General features: G+C 45.7%; 7 protein-coding genes across 7 annotated transcripts; 2 read left to right on the top strand and 5 right to left on the bottom strand.

The window, feature by feature from the left end:
• Positions 1-44: 44 nt before the first annotated feature.
• Positions 45-1,021, bottom strand: C8R40DRAFT_1172080 (uncharacterized protein; the record flags this gene model as incomplete). The annotated part of the gene is made up of 5 exons (XM_046231814.1): positions 45-159; positions 226-413; positions 481-600; positions 657-803; positions 860-1,021. 5 exons carry the CDS (start codon positions 1,019-1,021, stop codon positions 45-47), a joined length of 732 nt encoding a protein of 243 aa, XP_046084828.1.
• Positions 1,022-1,436: 415 nt separating this feature from the next.
• On the bottom strand, positions 1,437-4,023 carry C8R40DRAFT_1111520 (uncharacterized protein). The gene is made up of 10 exons (XM_046228364.1): positions 3,876-4,023; positions 3,265-3,675; positions 2,872-3,211; positions 2,623-2,750; positions 2,377-2,572; positions 2,242-2,322; positions 2,113-2,180; positions 1,908-2,052; positions 1,825-1,854; positions 1,437-1,768 (listed from the first exon to the last, which is right to left on the bottom strand). The coding sequence occupies exons 1-10, from the start codon at positions 3,891-3,893 to the stop codon at positions 1,725-1,727; spliced, it is 1,461 nt and encodes a 486-aa protein (XP_046084827.1). The 5' UTR covers positions 3,894-4,023; the 3' UTR covers positions 1,437-1,724.
• Positions 4,024-5,770: 1,747 nt separating this feature from the next.
• Positions 5,771-6,899, bottom strand: C8R40DRAFT_1111510 (cytochrome c oxidase subunit VB-domain-containing protein). Its single transcript, XM_046228363.1, has 3 exons — positions 6,444-6,899; positions 6,277-6,385; positions 5,771-6,220 (listed from the first exon to the last, which is right to left on the bottom strand). The coding sequence occupies exons 1-3, from the start codon at positions 6,753-6,755 to the stop codon at positions 6,171-6,173; spliced, it is 471 nt and encodes a 156-aa protein (XP_046084826.1). The 5' UTR covers positions 6,756-6,899; the 3' UTR covers positions 5,771-6,170.
• A 690-nt stretch (positions 6,900-7,589) lies between these two features.
• On the top strand, positions 7,590-10,579 carry C8R40DRAFT_1172077 (uncharacterized protein; the record flags this gene model as incomplete). Its single annotated transcript, XM_046231813.1, has 17 exons — positions 7,590-7,961; positions 8,014-8,062; positions 8,125-8,156; positions 8,206-8,280; positions 8,331-8,338; positions 8,400-8,418; positions 8,478-8,523; positions 8,570-8,596; positions 8,651-8,913; positions 8,969-8,990; positions 9,047-9,774; positions 9,824-10,012; positions 10,070-10,162; positions 10,226-10,241; positions 10,293-10,358; positions 10,413-10,454; positions 10,533-10,579. The coding sequence occupies 17 exons, from the start codon at positions 7,590-7,592 to the stop codon at positions 10,577-10,579; spliced, it is 2,094 nt and encodes a 697-aa protein (XP_046084825.1).
• A 207-nt stretch (positions 10,580-10,786) lies between these two features.
• C8R40DRAFT_1111499 (armadillo/beta-catenin/plakoglobin) lies at positions 10,787-13,391 on the bottom strand. The gene is made up of 18 exons (XM_046228362.1): positions 13,265-13,391; positions 13,158-13,210; positions 13,081-13,100; positions 12,962-13,027; positions 12,805-12,909; positions 12,664-12,751; positions 12,587-12,610; positions 12,474-12,529; positions 12,319-12,413; positions 12,196-12,262; positions 12,072-12,141; positions 11,891-12,012; positions 11,665-11,838; positions 11,576-11,604; positions 11,505-11,524; positions 11,296-11,453; positions 10,966-11,233; positions 10,787-10,909 (listed from the first exon to the last, which is right to left on the bottom strand). The coding sequence occupies exons 1-18, from the start codon at positions 13,369-13,371 to the stop codon at positions 10,890-10,892; spliced, it is 1,542 nt and encodes a 513-aa protein (XP_046084824.1). The 5' UTR covers positions 13,372-13,391; the 3' UTR covers positions 10,787-10,889.
• A 77-nt stretch (positions 13,392-13,468) lies between these two features.
• On the bottom strand, positions 13,469-15,421 carry C8R40DRAFT_1111498 (uncharacterized protein). The gene is made up of 7 exons (XM_046228361.1): positions 15,323-15,421; positions 15,181-15,268; positions 14,818-15,124; positions 14,609-14,768; positions 14,141-14,560; positions 13,986-14,089; positions 13,469-13,927 (listed from the first exon to the last, which is right to left on the bottom strand). The coding sequence occupies exons 1-7, from the start codon at positions 15,375-15,377 to the stop codon at positions 13,916-13,918; spliced, it is 1,146 nt and encodes a 381-aa protein (XP_046084823.1). The 5' UTR covers positions 15,378-15,421; the 3' UTR covers positions 13,469-13,915.
• A 63-nt stretch (positions 15,422-15,484) lies between these two features.
• Positions 15,485-16,282, top strand: C8R40DRAFT_1048611 (uncharacterized protein; the record flags this gene model as incomplete). Its single annotated transcript, XM_046224520.1, has 4 exons — positions 15,485-15,601; positions 15,657-15,680; positions 15,741-15,890; positions 15,941-16,282. 4 exons carry the CDS (start codon positions 15,485-15,487, stop codon positions 16,280-16,282), a joined length of 633 nt encoding a protein of 210 aa, XP_046084822.1.
• Positions 16,283-16,302: the final 20 nt, after the last annotated feature.

Genomic DNA, 16,302 nt, shown 5'->3' with positions numbered 1-16,302 from the left:
TATCTCGAGATCATGAGCTACCGATGTCTAACGGGGGGCTTAGCTCACGACCCAGCGATAGCCTTACACTGGGCTTCTTGAGCATCACAATCGTTGACAGTGAATGAAATGTCATGGTCTGCATTCGCAGCGTTTCCACAATCGTTGTGCTGTACGTCGCTGAAGAGGACACCACGGATGCTTAAGTCAAGAACAAACTATCAACGGCAAAGCGAATTCACTCACCAAGATCGAGTCAATGCATTCTGCTTATCATCGAAGGACGAGTTCCCTTCCACTAAAAACTCCCCAGTGCCTGTATCAAAGACCGGTGGTGCAGGTATGTTGCCTAAAGCGCCGTCGAATGTTTGAAGGTTAGCAGAAGTTGAACTACTGGTGCTTGCAGGTGCGGCGGTTGCTGAAATAGGACTTGTCTGGAAAGAATGAAGTTAGCGGATTAGAACCTAGTACAGTGACAAGTGAGGAAAAATGAGATCGTACACTGGACAGCTTATTAACCTGAGTTACAATACCCCCAGAAGATATAGGTGCCGGGGTCGAGACAAAAGTAGCGCTAGTAAACCTTGTATCGGTCGTCGACGTTGGATCAGAGAGTATGCTCTTCAATAGAATAATCATAACAATAGGTTCAATGCTTCAAGAGCTTAAAGATTCACCGATTGGACATCGCTCGTTAGCGACAAGGAAGCAGTATGAGTTGAAGTCAAAGTATGTGTTGTTGCAATGTTTCCCCCAATTGTGACAGTAAATGCATTCGTTGGGAGAGGACTCAAGCCCTGCGAGATCGTCACAGTGTAAATCATCTACGGAGAACATGAGGTGTAAGTTTAGTACCATGTGGATGTATACATTAACATACCGGACAGTTAGGCCAACATTCATCGCCATACTGTTCTGAAGGTCCCTCCAATGCAGCATCAATATTTTCCAATCCGATGCACGAGCGACCGTCCTCCAACAAGCATCTAGACGAAGGCTGATAATTATTTGAGTGGCGCCGCAAGGAGATGGGAGTAATCATAGAATGTTTTCTCTCAAGCCTGCCAATAGAGGGATAACAGAGACAGGATAGGATCCCAAAAAGAAGAAAGCCCAGCTTGGAATGATTAAATCGGGGCATCGAGCTCCAAATATTCAGGGAAGGATGAAACGGCGCTGATTGCCCCAGAAAGATGAGTTCTCTGCGACACAATCTCTTGAATCAGGATATTGCTGCAGTTATATCGGTTTCCTGTCCTGTCGTTGATTCAAATTTTGTGTGAACACCGTCGAATCGTCGCTGAATTGTTGCCTAGACATCGACACTATTGATGTGATACTAACAGAAGCCATGCTCCCTCATGCTTCGTATGCACAATTGTGCGAACGACAACTGAGACCGTGACAGACTGACACCAGAAAGGAACGAAGATTTCATGCGTGAGATTCTGAGAGAATCAGGTCAGTTTTTTTGGGATGATAGTTGCCATTGGCCGGTATGTAAGTAGCCGGTGAATCTTAAAGAATCATTATACTTAGGACCGATGAGAATCGAAAGCGGCTTATCCAGAAAACCAAGAAGGTCCTCCAGGATAAGCAGATCCAATCAGCAAACAAAGAGTGACAACCTACGAACGTGCATTCAATTGACGGGGAAATGGGCAAGACGATACAAAAATTGGTATGGAATATGCTGAGGAACGGGTATACAATATCTAACATCAGGACAATTCTTCTTCAGACTTTTAAGCAGTGGCAGTTGCAGCTGCAGCGGTGTTCGTGCCGTCAACTAAAACCGAAAATGAGCACAAGGGGCAAAAGATAAAGAATGAAGGCTAAACGTACCACCAAGAGTTGTTCCAGTGTTGCTCACAACTATATATAACCAAGTTATTAAGAAATCAACAAACGGTAAGACAAACACCTACCGGGAACTTGAGCGAATGTTGTGATGATACCGAAGACAGCATTAAATTTATCAGCTTGATCACCAGTTTGAGCTAGGCCGGCGGCGGCAGCAGCCTGAGCAGTTGCACAAGTAGCCTTGGCTGTAGCATCAGCACCACAGGTATTCTAGGGTCACGTATTCGTTAGCACAAAAATTTGTATATGCATGACTACAACTGGACATACCGTGAGGGTGTTACACATGAAATCAGTAATCACTGCGATGTTGTCCGCAGAACCATGGTTGTATGAAGCTGTAGTTTCGGCGAGCGTTACAACAAAACACTGCAGAGAAGGCAAAGAATGGTAACATACTTTGATCAACAGGCTCAAAGGCGGTCTCACGACGATTGTCGAAACCCACACCGAACTGGATCTGAGGCACAGTGCAAGATCCTAACAGAAAAGATCAGGTACTAAAAAAAATTGAAGAACGTTGATGCGCTCTACCGAAGTTGCCAATGTCGGCTGCAGACGCAGTGCTTGTTGCCACTGCAGCACTCGAACTTGCCGCTGCAGTAGCACTTGCAACAGCTACACTTGTAGTAGCCACATCAGCAGCGCTGGTTGCATCGGTAGCTGCGTCGGTGGCAGCTGCGCTCGTACTAGCCGCATCTGCAGCAGTCACTGTCACCGTAACGGTAGCCTGAGACATGATTAGTTAACCGAAGTTAAATTAGAATTTTGAAACTTTACAGGGCAAGGGTCACTCGAAGTAGCGGTATCGGCAACAGTCGCAGCAATAGATGTCGTGGTAGCAGATGCAGCAGAGGCGACAGCTACGGCGGAAGTAGCAGAAGCTGCAGCAGAGGTACCTGAACCATCTGAGGGTACTCATTAGTCTCGCGAGTGTAGAGGAGATGAGTGGAGCCAATGCACAGAGAAAATGAGCGTCGAAATTTGACCCCGTAGGAATGGATAGAAGATAAGTAAATAAATACTCACCGACACCCAAAGTAACACCCTGGTCACTGACAACAGGTACAGCAGCAAAGTTCGTTTGGATACCAAAGACGGCGTTGAATTTATCAGCCTGCGCTCCCGTTTTGGCGGTCGCTGTGTCGGCAGCTGCTGCTGCGGAAGCACAAGTGGCCTTTGCTGTAGCGTCAGCACCACAGGAATTCACCAGTTGGTCGCACATGAATTGGGTAATGATGTCGATACCCTGAGCTGAGCCATGAGGATAAGAAGTCAGATCTACAGGCTCAAAGGAAGTTTCCTTTCTGTTGTCGAATCCTGTAGCGAACTGGATCTGCGGGACAGTACAGCTACCAAAGTCTCCAATCTAGACGATCGCAGTTCAGATTTAAGGGATAAATAGGTATGCTCCGAACTTACTGAAGAATTCGTGCTCTGTCTGAATGCAAGAAGAGGACGAGCCAGGACATCCTCAGACGCAGCGAGGATGGATAAAGTAAGAGCACCAATTTTAGTTGCAGTGAACATTTCGAGCGTCGAGCTTCGCAAAAGAAATTGTGAAATGAAAGTGGTCGCTTGCTTGCGTTGACAGAAAGAAAAGAGGCTTAGAAGAGGCCGATGGAAGGGACACCTGGTCAGAAAGATGGAGAAGAGCAGGCCGTCAACGACACACAGACAAAGAGCGAAACAGGAAAAGACGTGTAGGGTGAGGAAAAATGGCAACGAAGCACTCCTTTTTATATGAAAAAAATAACCGAAAATGCTCCGGTTGCTCTGATGCGCGCGTTCTATATTTCTTTCCCATGAGAACCAATCCCTGAATGCAAAGACCTGGCAAAGACCACTCTGGAAACCGTGAGGAATGTGCCTGGTTAAAACGGTCCTTTTAATTTTCGTTACATAGCAACAGAGCAGGACAGGTGGATATTCCTCAAGCTTTTTTACCTGCTTTTACTTACACCTTTGATTGAAGACGCCTGATACCTATTAAATTTCCGACCCTCAGATGTGCATCCTGAAGCTTGAAATACCTGGACCTCTGAAAACATTTAGAAGAGAAACCAGAGAGTGACATATCAACTCTTATCAAAGCCTGACAGCATGTGGTTGATAGAAAACGCGTTCCGAAGGTTGTACTTACATATATTATGTACATACTTCATCGAATCTGAAGGAATCTGATAATTAAAATTTGAATCACGTTATGTACTCCTGGATACCCAACGGTGTTCGGATAATCCTATATTTTGTTATGTGGATACAGGAACGGGAATAGGAGGAACTCGAGAACTCTCTCGAGTCACCAGAAAAGTAAAGTAAAGTAAAGCGACACGGACCCACGAACCCATTGAGAACAGCGGGGCCCGTGCTATGTCATACACTCTACAAATCATCAAGATCAGTGTAGAGACTACAGTGGCATACACCTACTCGCACAAAACCTAATTGTGCACGATACTACTTACTACTGTGGTTCAAAAAGTTTGTACAACGCGGCGGTCTGGGCGTCATCGTAAATCAGAGGTTTAGTGCTCAGCGTTGGGGAGGACAGACACACGCACATTGACTGCCGCTCACAAGTGGTCTGATATATTGGCAGAGATACACCCTGGCCGCTGCCCATAATTGGTACGGTGTGGTTCACTAACTGGCTGATTTCTTCCTTTTGTATACGTCAATATACGCTACTCAAAACTAGTTGGTAAGAGTTGCCTTTGTGCAGCCCGTTGAGCCTATGCAGATATTAGAAAAAATTCTGAACACAGAGAAAGTAGACATAAAATGTCACTCAAAGATGCATTGCATACCGGTAACATGGCCCACAGCACGACTCAAAGACACACCAAGAGAACTATTTGGACGTCTGATGCAATGTCGGACAGGACATGCATACATAGGCGAGTACTACTCACAGTTTGTACCTAATGAGAACGTTAACTGCCCATGTGGTGAAGAATTGCAGACTCGTGAACACATATTGAGGGCATGCCCCAGATATGAAGATCATCGACAGATCTTGCAAAAGGCTTCTGAAGACATCTGCCTGAAGGACATACTGGGAACGAGTGAGGGCATTGAAGCCCTAACTGAATTCCTTGACGAGAGCGGAGCATTCACCAGGACAGGTAGACCTCGAACAACACCCACTGAACCCAGCTATACGCCACTGGGGATCTGGGAGGAAATTACATTTCATGAAATGGAAGAAGAAAATGGAACCCTGGAGGCCGACTGGCGTGAAGAGACAGTTGATTCCACCAACAAAGGGACCGAGCCCTAATCATTGTGACATGCATAACCCAGCCATGGGTGGAGCATACTAATTATTTATCCTTATATCTCAAGACCTATACACATATGGTCGAGCACACAACATCCTCCCCAATTACATACACACTACACATCCATATGACCTGTAGCTATACCATCCCACATAGACCCATACCATGACCAGGACACGAGGAATGGAGGTGGACGATGACCAAACAAATGTCCGTCGCACCTTCCCGCGCCTTAGTACTATAGCCTTACTTACTTGCGGTTAATGAAGAGTTCAAAAAAAAAAAAGCATACCGGTAACATGAGGCACTTCCTGTCAAGATGATTGTATCTTCAAGAATGATCACATATTGACCGACCACAATCATGGCAGCCCAATGCTAAGATTTTGACAACACGTCATAAGCCAATGTGCACAAACGCAGCTGGCAAGTTGCGCCAGGATATTGATTTCCAAAACTGCCATCGGGAAAAACCTGCAGTGTGCACTCAAACTCCATGGAACGGTTTGAAACAAACTCTGGAAAAATACTATTACACGGAATGAAAGCAACTCTCAAGTCATGATTGACTGGAAACGTTCTTGAGCATCCGTGGACTTAGAATGCTACTGAGACAAACTTAGTACCAACATCCCGATAGAAACGAACTCATGAAAAATTTTTGAGATAATATTATCAAAAGCGTATTCAATGACAATGTAGGCTCACAGGACCTTTCACTGTCACGACTGTAATGGTGAGCGTATCACTTATCAAGCATTCCGTACTCCATTGACCATCATACCGTTCTAAAGATTTGAAAGTGTCGGCGTTACGACCTGCGCTGGGCGAACTTCAGTTCCGGATATAGCTGGCGTGCCTCAAACCCACTTTTGGGGTATAAAATCTGGACAATGTTGAGAAAGTTGACTATCCGACGTAGAGGTTCCACGTCAAGCACAAATTCGACGACATGGAGACGTTTTATAATGCAAGTTCAGTGTGACAATGCTCGAGACTTTAAGGAAATGACTGTTGTATTGCGAGTTTTCTGCATCTACGAGGTTAATGATGGTGATCGTCGTGCTCTTCTCCATAGAAGTCCATCTGATAGACTAGAGGAAAGGAAAGAATCAAAACTGATTCAATTTCAAAGAAGAGTATTACGAACCAGAACCACACTCGAGGCAACGGTGCTGCCTGCCCTTCATGAGAGGGAACCAGAGGACATCATGGGAGTCGGCAGGAGAGCCGGTGCAGCCAACAAGGCGCTCAGGAGCCTAAATCAACATAGATATGTTAAATCTAGAGAGAGGCGGAAAAGCTTTGGAAACCTACGGGAGAGGGGACGAGGATGGGGTCCTTTTTAGTGCCAATCCGGCTAGAATCCAAAGGAGCGGTGTCGAAGACCTCGATGCCCTCGGCATCACCGAGATATTGCAAGCGCTCGAGACCAGTAGACTGCTCAGCAATACCAGGAACTTCACCAGGCTTGGCACCAGGACCGAAGAGACCAGGAGGAGCTGGGCCGTGGCCACCAGAGGATGCACGGGGCGTTACTGAGAATGCACGTAGGTTCAAAGGTTTGGAATTTGAGCGCAAGGCGCGGGTCGCTGCAGGACGAGCTGCAGATATGGCTCGGGAAAACATTCTTGACGGTAAAGACAAGAAATCCTGCGGTTGACAATGTCGTTTCGGGGGGCTCCGGAAGCTTACTTAAGCACCGAGCCTGGCCGAGGCAAGCCTCGGTACTTACTTAATCGTTTCGCGAAGTTCCTCTCAGTCTTCAAAACCCTCACCCATGACACTAGATAGCTCAGCGATAGCGTTACATGTCATTCCTCCGTCCCAATCTGTAGAGGCATATACACTCTCAAATTTGACTGACGTCGGAGCCGAGAAAAATTGAACCGCGGCGATCCTTTAAATCCTCACGTTCTTCAAATTCCTTCGACTGTTGCAGACGGACTATGTACATACATAGAAGCACGGAGATTCTGAAGGCATCCAAAAAGAGCTGCGGAGAACAAGAGCTCAATAGAAGTGACTAAACCTGATTAAACATAGAACATGTTCGATTCAATGCAGATTCAGAGGTTTCGTTATCATTTTTTGTTTGGAGCTCGCTTGGAGCGCTGGACAGCCGGTATTTTACTCCGCCTTGTTGTACCTCAGAAATAATCCTCACTTTGGGCTTGAACTTACGATTGTTGCTGTATTCCAGGTGTACATCTGAAGTATAATCGCGGTTTGATCTGTAAAGAGGTAAAAGCGTGGTGTTCAACGATGACCAATGCCCATATGAGGTAACACGTTTACCGAATGGAGAACATTTCAATCTCGGCATGGAGTTCATCGGGGTTCAAGCGCTTCCTTCTTTCGCGTACTCTGACCGTCCTGTCATTCCTTTTCTATTTTCCATCTTCCACTTTTCTCCTCCTCCCAACCACTTCTCTTGGAATTTCTACTTTTCACAAACATCTAATGACGACGCCACCGTATTCTGTGCCGATTAATGAGTTCGGCTATATCAATCATTACACTTCTACAACGTCTGTCTCAGAACCTCAATTTCCTGGACCTGCGCTGGCTCGCATGGAATCAAACTACTCGACAATGTCCTCGGACTCTAGGCTCAACTTGGTGGAACGTACAGACTCGCAGCCAACTTCAACACATTCACGAAAGCGTTATACCTTACCATTGTTTCGAGGTCCTTCGGGATCTAGTCGAGGGAGTTACAATGACAGCTCTGGATCAGCATCTCCGTTCCAATGGCGAGATGTGTTCAAAGGATGGAGGCTTCTTCTTTTCGGTTCTTGGTTCAATGTTTTGTTGTGTCTCATTCCAGTAGCGGTAAGCACGCTCGACTCGTTCAAGGACATCTATTACCACCCACCTTCATCAGTGCATTTTCAGTATCACTATGACCGAGTACCACGGACTAGTATTCATGTGTATGTGCACTCAATTTCATTGCTTTCATTCAAGCCGATTTCAACTGTTGCATCTATCATAGTCTGTCTTTTGAGTCTTCTTCCTTTGGTCAAGGTAACGCTTGCTTCACTATTTTGCAGATCTTCATTGATTCGCCTGAAAGATACATGAAGTTACAACGCGAGAGCTCTCAGCAAGAATTGGAGGATCCAAAACCGGACTCTTAAACGCGAGCTTAGTATGTATTTCTACCACTATTCAAGTCCATGGTTCTGACTTGGATACTAGAATAACACGTATGTATCCTCAACATCCCGGCTGTCTTTAGAATCCTTCTTGATTTATTTTACTCGATAGCGTGGAGATTGTGGTTGCAGTACGTGATTCTGCTTCTTCATAGGCTAGCGATCTCGTTAAAAATTTGTGTATAACCAGCTTTCTGCTCTTCGCAAGTGCGAGCTCCGTGTCGTCCAATCATCACGTGAGTTTTCATTCTTCGTTCACTGTCGATCTATAACTCAATCTAGTGATTGGATCTATCCTTGGAAAACTTTGTGAGTGGCCTCATCTTGGAATTAGTCCGCCAGTCTTGACTTATCCCGTTCCAGTACTTGTCCTGGGTCTATGCTTCTTTGCCGGTGGACTGAGATTCTCGGAACAATGGTTCGATGCCAGTGGGTCTTTATTCTTTTCTTTCGTTCGCCATGATAGTCAAAGCCCCTCAGCCGCCAATCAAGTGCATTCTTCCCTCTTGAGCATCAGTGTAGGGGTCTTGTTACTTCCTGTCGCTTACCATTTCGCCTTGAGCGGTAATAAAAACGACGATGTTCCAGAGAATCAGCGTCTTAGTATTCTGAATATGAGTCATGCGGTAGGTTCTCTTTGTGGTAACTGATGACCTCCTGTTGACCAAGACCCTTGAATAGGTATCTCTCATCCTCCTTACCAGTACGCAGCATTGCTGCATTTCCCAACCAGTTTTCTGACATGGTCACGATCTTCAGTATATGGTTTTTATCTTGTCTTCCAGCTCGTGTCGCACACCCATCTATATCAGGATTCTCAAAAGAAAAGCCGAAAGCTTTCTATCAACGTCCAGACACCCGCAATATTCCATACTATAACACTCCGTGAAAGGGGTAGAGCCTTTCCACAATCTGACTCCTCTGCTGCAATTTACAATGGTGAAGACAATGTATCAAGGTGGTTTAAGGCCACTCAATCTGAAACACAAGCACGCAGTCTCTCCTCGTCTCCGTCTTCTACGCGCAGCCCAAGTAGGCCGCCTTCACCCCAACAGCAGCCCGGGACACCGTATATCTCTCCGCCAGGTGATAATTTCGCTGCCTCAGAGGTCACGCTGACAGACTCCGGCAACACGTACCCTGTTGCTGCAGTAGATCCCAGTGTTCGACTAGTAGATCTCGACGCAATGGGCGGTACTTCTCTGCGACGCATCAACTCTCCATCGAAGCTTGCTCTGCGCTCTGATAGCGCAACTACCTGGAATGACTCTGCAAGAACTTTCAGTGGTTCGACCATCAATAGCAGCAACCATCCTGGGCTTACACTAGATACAGAAGATCTTCATCCGGAAAAATTCGTAGATGTACCTTTGGGAGGCCCCCCGAGGAGAGCGACGCCAGCATCACCTATTGATAGCGTTATGTCTTCCCGGGAACCACAATTGAGCTGGTTTGTGACGGTAGCATCGCTGCTTCTTGTCACAGTTGTACGTCTGATTTTCTAATTTGTGCGCCTGTCTCTGATCCCTTTCTCAGGGTGTTGCTTTCATTGCGGATTGGCTTGTCGAAGCTATGGACGGAATTTCGACGACGATCAGCAAAGAATGGGTGGCGCTCGTCCTGCTTCCTGCGGTATCATCTATTGCAGAATGCGGGAACGCTATTGGTGTATCTGTCAAGGATCAGGTTACTTTGAGCATCAGTGTCGCTGTTGGTTCTTCAATTGTTAGTACCCAGATTTCTCAGGCGCTTGTATGATTGAACTTATTATACCGGTCTTAGCAAACTGCCCTCTTTGTGATTCCTCTGATGGTGACGATAGCCTGGGCAATGGGCAAGCCTCTTGCGCTGTTGTTCGACCCTTTTGAGTCTTTAGTGCGTATTTGTGCTTCAGTGACCTAAGCCGATATTCTGAAGATGTTTGCTTTCTCTTCATAGGTACTGTATATCTCAGGTACGTTCCCCATATAACTGCTGGAAGTCAAGTAAATAATCATCGTTACAGTTCAAACAATGACACACGTTGTCGCGGATGGCAAGTCAAACTGGCTGGAGGGAGCTATTCTCATCTGTGAGTCTGCTTTGTACCGTTCTCCACCACTCTGATTCAAAGAATATATCGCAGGCTTATACATAATGATCGCGGTCTCGTTTTGGTTCTATCCAGGTAAGTATATAAGGCTTGAGCCTAAACTCCTCATATTTGCCAAGTAATTTAAACAAAAACCTCACAATTTTTTCTCAGGTTCTAATTTACCCTCCTCACTTGCCGCATGCACATCGACAGCCTAATTACTCATCGCATTTTCTCTCATGAACGACATGGACATTTGCACGTATCCCATAGTTCTAGCTATACATTAGAGTACAAACTATAGATCTAGAGTAGATCTCTAAAAGGACACTGATAGATCCTGGATAAACTCAGAAGATTGACATTTGCAGTATATATTATAATGACTCATTGACCGGAGTCTCTTCGCGGTGTCGGTTCACGCATTCACGATTCACCGTGCTATTTCCAAAACATATGTATGCAAAATATCGATAGCAACCCGAAGGCCAAGCATTTTACATAAGTAGTCCAGACTGCACGACAAAATCACAAATAATACCGATCCCCTGTGCGATATCATCAATGAGCAATAATGAGCGGGTACTTTGTCGAAATCCATTACCTATTTGACCCATTCCCGGACTCATCACCCAGATCTTTCGCCCGATTCCATCTTCGTTTCCTTCGCCTCGATCACCTTCTAACCAGCCTTCACGCATTTCATTGTCTACAGCTCCACAGACGATTTTCACATGAGGAAATGCTCGACGTAGAGTTGTAATCCCACCCGTTCGGGCCACCAAGAAAGTGACGAATATTATATGGTCTTGTCTCACACCGTGGTCAAGCAGAATGCGTATGCTCATGAACGCTGCGGCACCGGTGCCTATCTATATTTGATTCAAGCTTGAGACTTCGGAATTAGGTGACGAGTCAATCTCCAGGACTGTACCTGAGCGTCGAGGAGGATAACCCATGTATCTTCAGCAGAAGACCTATGACGAAGAGAGACAGGAAGCTTGAGATGGAGAAGTAGTGGTTCTCCGTCTATGGAGTTGGACTGAATTAGCAATGTCCCAACGGGTACATTGTTAATCACCCTTCGAAACCCTACAAGGAATCTGGTCATATGTATCAACGAGGAAGACGGCGTTACCCTACCTCGTTCAAGCGCACTCCCACTACACGATTGTCAGAGAGAATTCAATCAAAACTACGATAACAATGCTTACGATCGTAGGACAGAAACTCCACACAAATACTATAAGACAGCAATAGATGTGGTTAAGATAATATGGAACCGAATGCTTGCGATGAGCACCTTTGAAACGAGTGTTTTCCCAAGAGATTCAACACCTAGAGGTGTAGTCACGGTATGAGGTGAATAAGGAAGGAATTGAAGAGCATGCTCAACGAGCAGCGTCGATAACCGATCAGTGAAAAAAATGAAATCTTGATTGCTGGTATCCTTGGACCGCAGTATCGTAAATATTCCCTGTAAATTTTCTCAGTACTTCCCGAAAAAATGATCAACGAACGTATTATACCTCTAGTTGCGGAGTGGAGGGTAATATCATTGAATTTGGGTCATTCTCCAATGGTTCATCGACTAAAGATGGTGCGTGTAAAGATGAAGTCACCATCCTCGGTCGGAAAGAGTTGGAACGTTCTACACAAGTTCAGCAATCATTTCAAAATGTTCATTACTGGCCATAAGAATTCTCTTACCTTGTAACTGTCGACGAGTATGCGTGGAGATGAGGTCGATGGCCACAGAGTTATTTTGCCCAGGAACAATCTTGGAAATAGAAAAGTCAGTAGTTCAGACCTTCAAGCGTAATCAAAACCCTACTATATCAGCGAAAGCGGCGGTGGGCCGTACGAAGGTATCATAAGATGGTTTCACATAACGTAGGTATCTATGGGGGGATGATTAAAGCAAATATCTCGGTAAAAATGACGAATTGCCAATAACTGTTCAAGAATCCCATCCAAGCTTCTTCCACGTTCCTTAACATCGCGCGCGATGCGTCGTGCGAGCATAAGGTCTGAGTCGCACTGCACGAAGACCTGGCAGACGATACGATGTCAACAACACATTTTGTGAATCGTTTACCAACACACACAGACCTTCAAATCATAGAGGCTTCTCAATTCCGGGTCATGTAACGCCATGATACCTTCCGCTATGGATGTGAAGTTCATTCATGTCAATGGTTTGTTGTCTTGTGATGATGACGGACCGATAATGACGGTGGCACCATAGGCTGCAAGTTTAAAATTAACGTTTGGGTAAGCAAATGAAGTGACTCATGAGCACCATATTTTGTTTCCTCAAGACGTTGATGTTCAGCGAAGGAGTACACCGGAATATTCGTCTGCCTGCACGCTTTCAAATCCGCGAGGCACTAGAAGGCATGGTCATTCTGGGAAAATGACGATCAAGGCAAGACGAGAATACAGAGGCAAACATGGGCATGTCGATGGCATCCGGATGATCAAAATCGAATTTACTTTCGAAGGCCAGCTTCATTTCTTCCGGGGAATGGTACTTGTAAAAACTATCCTGAATGTTGAGATCAATCATACGATCTGGAGGAAAGAACGCGTTTACTAACTTGCGAGAGAATAAGGACTGTCGGAATTGAGCCTAGGGCCTTGACTATTTGTCGCGCAACATGGGTCTAAACTTTCAACTGAATAAAGGCTGCTCTGGATAGTCTGGTTTGTCATGTACTTTTCCGCTCGCTGAGCCCCCTGTCAAGATGATTAATGATTGGTTGAGTCCGCCTAAAGGAACATAGGTCGACGTGCCTCCGACGCCAATAACAAATGCATCACTTATACGTTTGCCATCTGGACCATACCTGCGGATACGGCTTTAGCCGCTATTGGTTTTTTTGTAAATGGAAAAGATTGACCATGGCGGACGTCCGTGTGAGATCAAGAGAGTATTCTTTTGAGCTTTCAAAGATACACTTGCTCGTTGGGAATCGTGTAGCTCTTGCCCCAAGTCGGATTGAGACATCGATGAACGTTGAATCGGGCCGAACCTCCGAAGCAGCAGAAATAATTACATAATCATTACCTAGTCGGGGACCGGGATGGTATTCCCGATGGCCGGAAACAGAATCAAGTTTTCACGGAAGATGCAAAGGTCATTCTCAGAGCATCACATTTCTAGACGACGGATAACTACTGCGCTGACCTACACAAGTCATACCAGTAGAAACTCCCCAATGGCCGCTTTCATCTCGTTTGGATCAACTTTACGCGTCACCCAAATCTCGTCGTCAGCCTTCACATCTAGTTGCACACTGATAGCAGCGTCAGAAGGAGAGTTGTGCAAACGCGCTGACGCCCATACAGGAAGGGGAAGCGATGCGTTTGTGATATTGCCAGATATGCTTTTTGAGCTTCGACTCATTAAAGTAGTATGGCATGAGTAACACAAATACGGCGTCAACGATTGCAACAGGGAAGACGAATCTGAGGAGTGTGATGGGGATGAGGGTGCGGTAGCTCGTATGGATATACGCGATACCCATTCTTGTACGCCGGGTTGAAGCGGTCTATCCAGACAAGTATTATCAGTCGCAGTTGAATGATACATAACAAAGAATGTCCTCACCTCTCGCATAGTATACATGATCCTAACGCTCCGACTCTCGGTGCCAATTTGGCACAAGTACGTGCAATCGTCGAGACGGTGGATGGATAGTCGCGTTCAAGGCCGACAATGAAATCTGAAGATTTGAATGAGATGAAATTTTCATATCTCATGCTTGAAGGTGCACCTTTTGTTAAGGCTCCGATTCCTTGCTTAACCCCTGGATGCCTCTGCTTCCCCAACACGCGTAAATTGTTCCACCAGGCCCACATTGAACATTCCTTCATCGTAATCTCCTGCAACGGTCTGATCAAGCGAACGGTTTCCATTGAATCCGATTTCCACTCTTCTTGGGCCTCTTCGCGAACAGAGAATCCACCTCCCTGGGCAATGGACGAAATCAAGTTTATGGACAGTGATGTCAAGCTTGTGCCTAATAATAGATGTGACGATCGGGTAGAGCGTGCGGTGTAGAGCAACAAAATCCTGATCAGAGTATGTATTGTACTGTCTATGGCAGTATGCGTAGGGAGGGCGGATATATATGAGCGAAGCCTCTGCACTGGATCAGATGCGGGACTATCAAAGACGGTTGATACAAAAAGGTCTGAATCGGATATTGAGACGATGAAAATTTGCAATGGATCGAGCGCACCGTCATTGATTAAATCGGCATTCATATCTGAAGTAAGCTTTCCTCCCACTCTATCCCACCAGGCAGGATCAAAGGCATTCTCTATTCTCAAGGGAATGAAATCTAAGGCTTCAAAATTCTCTTGAACTAATTGCTGGATTGTTTCCGTGCGGTCTGTCATCTATTAGAGATTGTGAGCTTAATGAAGATGAAAGAGCACTGTAGCTTACTCCCGAGAATCCCGCAGCAATTTCTACATAGCACACAGTAACCTTCTCCCACACAGGTTCATTGCGAGGATGGCCTTTCCCGCCTCTTAGTTTAGCTACGCCTTCTTCCTTGATCTCCATTCGATTCGAAAGGTATATTCTCGAGATGAGATCTAGCAATGTAGTAGAGCCTAAGCCGCCTGAAAATCCAACCAATAGATTTCCAGAGGCCTTTAATGACTTTTTCCTTGATGATTCTGGTTTGGGATTGATGTGAGGCTCAAGAATTCGCTTTACTTTGGAACTCAGCAAGGCGGGGAAACACTCCCTGTCAAGTCAAATAAAATCAATCAACGCGAGCAGGTCCAACGAAAGAAATCGTACTTGCAATAGACGGCATGTCGAACTACAATTGCTCCATTATTCACCTTGCATTTTATGCAAATTTTGGACTTGTCATACTTTGGTCGACCTAATTTTTATGATTTAGTACACGAATAAGTTACACAAAAATCTAGGAGCATACGACTCATGGTTGCTTCGACTTCCACCGAAGGATTACCGCACGACTCGGAAACCATTCTGGAAGAAGATGACGGTGACAGATAGAGATCCAGAAGTGCCGGACGAAATTTTCGGCAATTGTTATCGCAGTACTTTGCTTCGACCACTGTCAAGATCTCCTGTAATGGCTGAATGCACTTTCTCCAGTTTCTTCTATGGCACATTGATGCATCCAAAGATTCTGAAACGCGTTATTGGGAACGACGCGTCACATCTCCAGATCGCGCCTGCTGTTCTCTTCGTAAGGCTCATCGTTTGACCTCGAAATTCACAGCGAAATCATCCCAGTATGATAGGAGCATACGCGGCACAAAGTCAAAGTGAGCCTTGCTCACAAACGCTAGACACCAAGTCTTACAAGTTCAACGATCGTCTGTCAGTATGCTGATTACCCAGGTGTTGTTCCTTACCGTAAAGGTCAAACCCTCTTCACCCGAGAGCTGACGCACGAAGAGCGTTGCGTGCGAGGAACCATGGTCACTGGGCTGACTAGTCAAGATATGACCTGCTTAGATTACTTCGAAGGAAATGTGAGCCCTATCCTTACGGATCGTTAATGTATTTTGATATCGTACGAAAGGAATACAGCAGGTGTAGTATAGAGATCCATCCTCTTCAGCCCCTCATCGATATTCCTGCATACGATGTCGCCTTAGACGATAAGTCTTTGGTTCCCGCTGACCCGCCGCCACTTCCTCCAACCTCTGAGCTCCTCCCAGCAATCCCTGCGCAGACGTACATCTACAATGACCTAGAAAATTTGGAAGCCGATCTATGGTCATTCGAAGATTTCATCAAGAACAATGCTTGGAAATGGTATGGTGACGCTTCCAATGACAATCCCGATATTACAGAAGTAGATCGACGGAGAGAACTGGGGACGACCAGTGCGGTAGAGGGTACAATAGAAGTCCTAGCCTGATCTAAAGTCATCTTTTGGAG

Source organism: Lentinula edodes (genome assembly GCF_021015755.1).
Source record: "Lentinula edodes strain Le(Bin) 0899 ss11 chromosome Unknown C8R40scaffold_24, whole genome shotgun sequence".
In the NCBI taxonomy this organism is placed as follows: Eukaryota; Fungi; Basidiomycota; class Agaricomycetes; order Agaricales; family Omphalotaceae; genus Lentinula; species Lentinula edodes.
The sequence above is the reverse complement of the archived record's forward strand: the minus strand, read 5'-3'. Positions and strand labels throughout refer to the sequence as shown.

What these genes read in the sequence shown, in the direction of transcription:
- C8R40DRAFT_1111499 (XM_046228362.1), bottom strand. Translation starts at nt 13,371, where the DNA reads ATGTCTCAATCCGACTTGGGGCAAGAGCTACACGATTCCCAACGAGCA. An exon ending in ATTTGTTATTGGCGTCGGAG is followed by an intron (nt 13,101 to 13,157) that starts GCACGTCGACCT and finishes TCATCTTGACAG; the next exon opens with GGGGCTCAGCGAGCGGAAAA. An exon ending in GGGGCTCAGCGAGCGGAAAA is followed by an intron (nt 13,028 to 13,080) that starts GTACATGACAAA and finishes TTGAAAGTTTAG; the next exon opens with ACCCATGTTGCGCGACAAAT.
- C8R40DRAFT_1111510 (XM_046228363.1), bottom strand. Translation starts at nt 6,755, where the DNA reads ATGTTTTCCCGAGCCATATCTGCAGCTCGTCCTGCAGCGACCCGCGCC. An exon ending in CCATCCTCGTCCCCTCTCCC is followed by an intron (nt 6,386 to 6,443) that starts GTAGGTTTCCAA and finishes ATGTTGATTTAG; the next exon opens with GCTCCTGAGCGCCTTGTTGG. An exon ending in TTGCCTCGAGTGTGGTTCTG is followed by an intron (nt 6,221 to 6,276) that starts GTTCGTAATACT and finishes CCTTTCCTCTAG; the next exon opens with TCTATCAGATGGACTTCTAT.
- C8R40DRAFT_1111520 (XM_046228364.1), bottom strand. An exon ending in CTTTGAGCCTGTTGATCAAA is followed by an intron (nt 2,181 to 2,241) that starts GTATGTTACCAT and finishes CCGAAACTACAG; the next exon opens with CTTCATACAACCATGGTTCT. An exon ending in AACATTCGCTCAAGTTCCCG is followed by an intron (nt 1,855 to 1,907) that starts GTAGGTGTTTGT and finishes GGTTATATATAG; the next exon opens with TTGTGAGCAACACTGGAACA.
- C8R40DRAFT_1111498 (XM_046228361.1), bottom strand. Translation starts at nt 15,377, where the DNA reads ATGGTTTCCGAGTCGTGCGGTAATCCTTCGGTGGAAGTCGAAGCAACC. An exon ending in AGTCGAAGCAACCATGAGTC is followed by an intron (nt 15,269 to 15,322) that starts GTATGCTCCTAG and finishes CATAAAAATTAG; the next exon opens with GTCGACCAAAGTATGACAAG. An exon ending in CGACATGCCGTCTATTGCAA is followed by an intron (nt 15,125 to 15,180) that starts GTACGATTTCTT and finishes TTGACTTGACAG; the next exon opens with GGAGTGTTTCCCCGCCTTGC.